This window comes from Nyctibius grandis, chromosome 11 (assembly GCF_013368605.1).
Source record: "Nyctibius grandis isolate bNycGra1 chromosome 11, bNycGra1.pri, whole genome shotgun sequence".
Lineage (NCBI taxonomy): Eukaryota > Metazoa > Chordata > Aves > Nyctibiiformes > Nyctibiidae > Nyctibius > Nyctibius grandis.
The window spans coordinates 16729389-16738388 of record NC_090668.1 but is presented as its reverse complement, the minus strand read 5'-3'; the positions used below and the strand labels follow the sequence as shown (position 1 = coordinate 16738388).

The following is a 9000-nucleotide window of genomic DNA, read 5'->3' as shown; positions in this document are numbered from 1 at the left end:
CCTCCTCTTTTCTCTTCCCTAATTTCTCTTTGAATGCCTGCTACACTGAAAGTCGTGCAGGTTTCAGAACACAGTCTTTAAAACAAGCCGTGTATTTCAGACCGCCTGCTCCGGGCAAACGCTGATGAGCACCCTCCGGAGGTGCTTCATTCCCCAGGCCACAGACGGCCTGGCTGTAGCACGGCTGGGGGAATCCAGCAAGCTGCCGGCAGCCGGGGCCGGGCATTAGAGAGTGCGGCGCTGGCGGCGGCTGCTCCGGTCCCGGCGGGGCGTGCGGGGAGAAGCCAGCGGCCGGGGGAGCGGCCCTGGGTGCCGTGTGCCTCCTGGCGGCGGTGCTCCGGCAGCCCAGACCCGCCCGCACCGGCAGTGACCTCCCCCTGCCACCCGCGGCAGCTGTGGCGCAGCGCGCAGGCGCGGCCGGGGGCGGAGCCTGGCGCCTCGGGGGCGGGGCTCGCTGGTGTTGCCGGCAGGGCCGCACGGCGCATACTGGCCCTCGCCGGCTTCCGTCGGCTGCTGGCGGCGCCGGTGCGGAGCGGCGGGCCCATGCCCCGAAAGGTGCGCGCGGGGAGGCCCCGGGGGCGGGCGGGGGGCAGGGGGCGCCCGCGGTGACCGCGCCTCTTCCTCTGTTTCAGGGAAAAGGAGTCGGGAAGGGGACCGCGGAACCGGGCGCCGCCGCGGGACCGGTGGTGGCGGCGGGCGACGGCTGCGTGAGGGTGGCGGTTCGCGCCAAGCCCGGCTCGCGGTGCAGCGCCGTCACGGGTAGGGCCGCCGGCGCGGCGCGTCTGCCCCTTCCCGGGGGGGGCATCCTCCGCTGTGCCGGGCGGAGGCGGGACGGCCCCGCGGTGCCGGGCGGCCCGGGGCGCTCGCTGGCAGCGGGGTTTAAGATGCTCCGGTCGCTTCCTGTGAAGAGCGGGGCGGGTGGCCGTTCCCGCTCTAGGAATAACCGCCGGGAACGGAGCGGGAAAGCTGTTATTTCTAACGAGTCCTACAGCTTATCTCTGTGCCCTAAGGTGTAAAAAAAATAAAATAAAATAATTAAAAAAAAAATCGGAAAGCTCAAGAAAGCAGTAATTTCACACTTTTTTCAAAGGAAGCCAGGAGTGGCCCTTCCCCATCGCCCTGTAGGTAACGCTGGGTGGTGCAGCGAGCACGATGTAAGTTCTTCTGAACACATTTTTTTTTTAAAGGAGTAACAGCAAACGCGCTTGATCAGCACTTCAATTTGACATGTGTAATTTTGTGCGTGCTGTTTGGATCCCAAGAGGTTGGGCGGTTTTATTTGAACTATAAAAGTTTGATCTAATCAAATGTGTCCTCCCTCTACAAATCCGGACTTGCTTATGTACAAATTAGAACTGCTTTTCATACAGATATGTGTATGAGACTGACATGGTGGACTGTAGTAGAGTATCCAGGCTCAACTGGCAACACAAGGAAGTTGTTGATGATGGCACAGCTCTCTGGGCAGACTGATTTATCATGCTTTTTTTGGTGGGATAACCTGATTTGTAACATGCTACATGATGCCAAGCTGGACTGCACCTGCATCAGAATGGGCACCATAGAGGGGGGCGTAGAACAGTGCCCCAGTTGTGGGAAAACTGATAATTAATGGCTGTACTCTGATACAGGTGTGAAGGCTTCACTGTTCTGTGTATCAGAAGGTTATCTTTGTTTGTAGTGGCTAACAGTTTTACCTGAAGGGAACTGGTGAAGTGTAAAAATGTTGTTACCTGTTAATCTATATTTCTTTGGTTTTAAATTAAAATGCTTTTGAAAGCATAAGCATTCATTTTTAGGAGACAATAACTAGATGTTTTGACTATTTTGAGTGTAAAATCCTTAAAATATTTGTTATAGATGTGACAGCTGAGGCAGTAGGTGTAGCTATTGCTGCACCACCGTCAGAAGGGGAGGCAAATGCAGAGCTGTGTCGCTACCTCTCTAAGGTGCTAGAAGTGAAGAAGAGTGAAGTTATTTTAGAGAAGGTACTTCCTTTTTTTTTTTCTTTCAGTCTTGCCCTTCTGCAATTTAAATTCAAAATTTTGAAACTTACTCATTGAGTACAGGGAGCTGCTCTCCAAGTTCAGTCCAAAAGATACTTTAGAAGTGTTTAGTTGAGTTAATGGAATGATTCATTGAGAACAAACCAAGTGTACGAAGAACCGCAGCTGGTCTTGAGAGCTTTAATCAGAATAGTTCTCATCGTGATATATTTTCCAAATTTGTGTGGTTCATGTTTTCTGTGTTCTTCGAAGATTCTCTTGTCAAATTGCAGTTCACAAAATTTTGCAGACAATATGCATTTTAATAACTTTTCAGGTTTTTTTGAAGTAACTTCTGTACTTGAGTGAAAATTTTCTGGCAATTAACTGTCACACATAAGAGCATGTATAAGCACTGGGATAATAGCTGGGCATCAAGAGTTTCTTTGTATTAGAATTTACATGTCTTGACTTTGGTGAGCGGAAACTCTTTGTTTTATTCATTGCATTGAATAAATAATTTGCTTTATTAATTCATTGTACTTAAGGTCAGTCTTTCCAGCCACGTTCATTTATAGTTTATGAACATAGGAACACAATAAAAAATTGTGCTTTTTATTTTCGTCTGTTGGTTTAATGTAGTACTTGTAGCAGTCTGTTAAAGGATAGTGGTAAATCACAACATGATCAATGAATTGAGCACTGTCTTGCCAAAAGGTAGAGATGCAAAGATTTGAGTCTTGTTTTTCCAGAATCGTGGGCAAACTGCTTCATTTGTTTATCAACATTTTACAGATAACACTGTCTTCCCGCCTTAAAGGGATGTTCAGGTTTAACTAGATTATTCTCATAAGTGCTAAGCAGAGCTGAGCATAAAAGGGGACAGTGTTGCCTGACCTTCCTGACTCAGTTGTTCTGACCTATGGTGTCCAAATAATTACATGCTAGTGTTTGTTTTTCACAAGCTGCTGTTTGTTCTCAGTGAAGCGTTGTGGTAAAGTCTGTATTGTACCTTTGGCTTAGATTTTTCCATCCTGATCTGCTAGATGTAAACAGCAAGTGATTTTTGGTACTGGTTACTCTCTTATGTACTACTTTATGATAAGTGCTAACATTAACAAAACCAATTCAAATTGGGAAATTGGTGGGAAATGATCCAGTATAAAACGGAAGTTACCAGATTTCTGTGCAAGGGGCTTGATTTTCATCATCAGCTGGCTAGACTGCTTCAAAATATCTGTTTTTAATTTCAAATTTCATACTGTATTTCTATATAGAGGAGAAGGACTCTTTCCTCCTTCAAGATGTCCCTTGTGGGCTTATCAAACTTTTTGCCAGGGTGCAGATTAACAAGCAACTTGTTTCTCATGGTTTACTAAATACTAACAAAGGTGTGTCTTCAGGCAATATGAAATGAGGTTGCAGGTTTGCCAGTTCCTATGTAAAATAGCCTTTTTTTCAGTAATACAAAACCAGGTCAATAATGTTTCACATAACTGCTGTATGAATATGAATGTCTTACAGGTTATACATGATGTTATTTCTTTTCATTTAGTTGATATTATCAACCTGAGAACTCAGCTTAAGAGTAACTAATACTCTGTGGGAGGCAACTGAAGAAAGATCTGAAAGTACACAGTTATCAAATATACACATATATATACACACACACCCACTTTTTAAAAACAAAAATGCAAATTAGTTGGGAGTCTTGCTTCTAGATGATACAAGTGAATTATGGAAACTTACCACTCCTTGCTTTCCTAGCCTATAAAAAGAACATCAATTCGGGGCATGCTCTGGGACCTGTATCCAATTTTAAAAGTGGAGTGGATAAGACATTGTTTTCCACCTTTCAAATAACTAGAAATGACATTGATGAACTATCTCTTACTGTTGTTAATTCTGCATACTCACACTTCAAGAGTTATTTTTAAAGTACCTGGTATGTTGGCATTACAGTGAGATTTTTTTGCAATGTGTATTTGGTGGTGATTCTCTGAAAGATTTTTTTTTTTTTTTTTTTTGTATGTGTCTAAACCAGGGTGGTAAATCACGTGAAAAAGTGGTGAAGATTTTGGCATCAATGACACCAGATGAGATTTTAGAAAAACTGAAAAAAGAAGCTTCCAGTTGACCTAAAAAAGAACAGGAAATGGGACAATGCGTCTTGGTAAATGGACTGATATTATTTCTTATGTAAATCTAGTCCTGTTGAGAATGTGGGTCATGACGAGGGAAAGATACTTCTTCCCCCCTACCCCACCTTGTTAATATAGCTGCTGTATAGTTGAAGTTTTTGCGTAGGTTTGGTTAGAAAAACTTGTCTTTACTGAGGCTCTCTATCTGATTCTGTCACTACAGACTTTTTTTTCCCCTCGGGAGAGTTTCCAGTTGGTAAGATTTGTCCTCTTGGTGCCTAAACAAATGGTTTAGAAAACTTGTTTCTTAGTGAAATGAACTTTGGTTAAGAAAGTGAAAGGCTTGGAGTGATAGGCTTCAATGTGAAAAGTGGTACAAAAGGGATGAGTCTGGATGGTAAAGACCCTAGAACACCGTTGTCTTCAATATCTAACGGCAGGTACTGGGTGCACTTTTGCACTATGTGCACATATGTATATACATCTAAAAGAAACTTATTTGAAGCCAATACACTGTTGGTCACACAGGCAAGCTAAAAGCAGAATCACCTGAACAACTGAAACAAAAAACAGAAGTTTGCAGTATGAAAAACTGACCCACAATCTAGTAATTGCGTACATGGTGTCACTTTGTAATAGTCTGTAATTAGCTTCCTGAAAAGTAGAGGTACAATCATGTATCTTTGCCAAATGTATGTCAAGTGTAATGACTGTTTTTAATAAAAGGGGCAAAAAGTATTGTCAAACTTTGTTTTGTGTTTATATTTTTAACAAAAAAAAATTGTTTCCTAGAAGTCACTTATTAGAATGTTATTTTTAAACAGGGCTTTTATGCAATCTTTCCTTGGTTGAAAAATGAGTAGTATTTCCAACCTATGGAGAACCGAGCAGAGTCATTTGTAGAACAGAACAAGAAGTCTGAAACAAAATGGGCAACTATACTCCAGTCTCAGGGCTAATGAGAAGGCGGCTTAACTTCTCTCTTTATCATGCTTCAGAGGTCAGAGTAAGATTTAACTAATATTTCCCAAAAATGTATGTGATATCGCACATGTCTCTGGTAGGAGTTTGATTTTTCATCTGCATCACTGCTGATGTCTGAAATTGTCCTATCTTTATTATGGTGGTCATATTTTAAAAATATATATATAAAAATGTAATGCCTAAGTAAAAAAGAAAAATTGTTCTGAAGGTTTGCTTAAGGTTTGTTATACCTTCTCCTGGAAAACAATGTTATGAATGCATAAGTTACAGCTAAATTTCTTTACCAGCTTCATGCGGTGCAGACTTTATAGCTCATAATTTAGTATTTCATGGACAAAAGTTTTTGCTTAAGGAAATTCTATTTCCTGTTATTCTAAATATTGCAACAATTGTTTTTATAGTTACAGAACTGGTGCTTGTCAAGATGACAGCTTCTTCAAGGTGACTCATTTTAAAGATGTTATGAAAAATGTTACTTTCTTGTTTGGACAGTGTTTGGAGAACTAAGTCTAAATCATGAATCCTGCTTGCTTAATAGTTTGCATCTGGGCTCATTTTCTCAGGCCTTTGGTCAGCCGTACGTTGCCTCAATTGCCTCTTCTTACTTACCCTTTTCAGTCTGTACAGGCTGGTTTTGTTTTACTGCTCAGTCAGTTTTGGTTCACAGCTCCTTGCTGTTTCATCTGTTCTTGCCCAGCAGAGGGGTACCATGTCTTGCAGAAAAATTAAGGTAAAGCAAGCCAAAACTAAGTGTTCATGGTTGTCTTTTTTTCATTGTGAATAGAAAACAGCAGTCCAAAGACTGAGGAGTCCTGCATTTATAAATTGTATTCTGAGTTGGATGCTGCAACAGCCATTATAAAGATTTCTTTGGAAGCTAATACCACGTGTTACATTATTCAATATAGTATATAATACATATAATGTATTACACTTTCCCATGACTTCAGACCCAGACTGAGGGAGGACCTGGGTAGGCAGGTATAGTCTCTGAAGTACATTGGTCTTCAGTGATAATTATCTACAACAATAGCTAATTTAATCTTTCAGTTCCCTCTCTGTCTTGCCAACATATTCTGCCTAGTCTTTGCTAGCTTCTGCTTCAGAGGTTTCACCTTTCCTAAACACCTTCAGCTGGCATTCTGCATCTTTCTTCCTAATCAGTGAAAGCAACTTGAAGACAAATAGGGTGCCTTCAGTGTATTCTGCTGTCATTTGTACGTAATGTGAGCCAGGCATATTGTCATATTCATCACTTGTCAGTCAGAAGATAAGTACTGTTCAGCTAGGAAGTTTATTAGTCCTTGGAAAAACAACCGCTGCAGAAATGCAACTATTGCATTTCTGTACAAGTGTGTGTGGGGAGGGGGGAGCCATTTCTATAATACTGATTTTGTGCTCGGCCAAGCCAACTAATTTTCTTTCATCTGAGTTGTGATATGGCATTTAAGACTCACTTTAATCTGTCTAGTTCAGTCATCATACAGTATTTTTTCAAAAATTGTTGCAGGTGGCTAGTTTTTAGCACTGCTTGTTAGGAAGCAGAAATATTATCGGTGGCACGTATTAAAGCCCTGGCTTTTGTTGCTCAAGCCATTTCTTGGTTCAGACCTCAGTAATTATGTAAAAAAGCCATGGCAGATGAAAGCCACAGTAGCAATCAAAGCAGACGGATGGAAATTAAGTTCTCCTGGTAGTAGTGACCTGTCTCACTTAAGACTGAAACAGTGGACTAGCTGGCAGTGTGGCAAATAAAGCCTTTATGTGCTGGGAACAGAGAATTTATTTAATGTGAGTAACCAAAACTATTTTAGAAGGGTAGTATAAATAACACTGAGGTGGTGCCATATCTAATATCTGAGAGCCTCTTATATCAACATTTTAATGCAGTCTTCCAGTTATATCCATAATATCTTGGTTGTAGATAAGTGTATCCTGGTGAAATGCCTGGGAGGCAGGAATTGCTGGTCCATTGTGTATCAGAAGTGAGGTATACAGAAGAGTTAAGCAGCTTGCGTGGCTAAACAAGTCAATGCCAAACCCGTGATTTAGGCCTAGCTCTTTCAAATCTTGTATTGGAATCCTAACCTGGCAACTATCTCTTCATGAACACAGTGAAATATCTTTCATTCTATTGAGAAAATTGTGGTAGCAAATATCTGTAACTCTTCAGCAGAGTATGTTTTTAATAGAACAGAGCTTTGTGATATTGTAGGAGGCTTCTTCCAAGAATTTCAAAACGCTTTTCACATCTCCTGTCTCAAAATAAAACTTAGCTCTTACTGCTAGACCAATTTAAAAACATTGTGGTGCCAATTGCTGCCCTCCTTTTACTTGTTGGGCCTTGCATTATCCATGTGCATTAAGCTACATGATTACTCAACTGCTTGAAATCCTACTATTGACTCAAGCACTGTCCTCTTTTCCTAATGCACTGTCTGACCAATTTCAGTAAAATCTGTCTAATGGCGATTTAATATCTTGCTGCTTACAGACCTGGGCAGTCAGTGCATTTTTAATATAATTAATTTATTTAAACATTAGCAAAATAGAAGTTACCTGAATAAATTCTATGCCAAGCAGTCTTATGGCATAGAACATTACTGGTCTTTCATCCACTCGGTTACATTTATTTTCTAAAATCCAGCTTTGAAAGTAGGTATATGGTTTAATTGCAGTACTCTAATATGCTAATTAAGGGTGTGTAATTATACCCTCTGAAGCTGGCCTCTTTGCTCTTTTACTTTCAATCCACTCCATTTATCATCTGCAGTGCATTCCTCTCTCTCCGTTTAGTCCCAAGTGTTTCTAAATCCCCATTTCTTCAGGTACTATCAGTCTAAATAATCCTGTATAATTGAAACTTTGTCAATAACTGGCAGTGGCAATTTACCAGAAAGCAGTTTAATATCTTCCTTCTTTCATCTTCCAGGAAGGTAGATACACCTGATCTTTCTGCTCATTACTTCACGTCTCACTCTGTGTTTCCCATCTCATACTGTTTATTTGCATATGTAAAACTTGAACCAGATGAGTTCTTTTTAATTTTTTTTTTATTTCAACCTACTATATTCCCCTCTTAATATTTTTCGTCTTTATCTCAGGAGGATGATTCATTGCCATAGTAGCTGTTATAAAAATGTGCTCCCCTGTTTCCTTCTGGGATCACAGAGCTTTACCTGCATGTCAAGCCTATGTTGTTATTCTCTAGGAAGGCTGTTGCACTTGGGGCAAAATGCTGTTCATGTAACCAAGGCACCGTAAACAGTTAAAAAGCTGCTGAAGAAATGAAATACTTGCCTGAAAGGAGGAGTCTGATACTTCTCTAAGGTACTGGGAATTCATTTCTTCCTGGTCCTTCATATATTAGCTTTTCAAGTAATTGTTAGTGAACCATGAAGAATTTTGCTTTCCTCTATAAATACTGCATTTATTTGGTTTTGCATTGTTTCAAGAGCTGGGGAAGTTAGAGTGATGAAGTAGTCTACCATAACATCTTACTACAGCTTGAGGCTCAGGTTTTGGAATGTTATTTAAATAACTTTGAGTTTCCAAGTCTGAAGTAAGGCAGGTGGAAAGGGAAATACATTGAGTACCAATTTAGCAGTTGGTCACTATAGAAACATGGTGTAAAGAGAACAGTTAACTGTGGGCTTAAGGAGAAGAGGATGTTGGAATGAACAATAGAGGGTCAAAGCCTCGTTTTGTGCTGCTCAGGTAAAACAGTTGTCTGCCTTAAGAGAATAACTGGGGTTACAAAGTGTAATTCTGGGGCGATTGTCATTAAGCTGCCTTTTTTCTATTACCTGGTACGTGTGCAGTGCACATAGGAAGGGCTGCAGCATGTTGTTCCTTTGGCCAGTGTTTGTTGCTCTAATGTTTTGCAAACC

The 9000-nt window shown here is 41.1% G+C and overlaps 1 protein-coding gene across 1 annotated transcript; it reads left to right on the top strand.

The window, feature by feature from the left end:
• Nucleotides 1-33: 33 nt before the first annotated feature.
• C11H15orf40 (chromosome 11 C15orf40 homolog) lies at nt 34-4872 on the top strand. Its single transcript, XM_068410758.1, has 5 exons — nt 34-73; nt 158-555; nt 633-759; nt 1861-1988; nt 4030-4872. The coding sequence occupies exons 1-5, from the start codon at nt 34-36 to the stop codon at nt 4120-4122; spliced, it is 786 nt and encodes a 261-aa protein (XP_068266859.1). The 3' UTR covers nt 4123-4872.
• The last annotated feature ends 4128 nt before the right edge of the window (nt 4873-9000 follow it).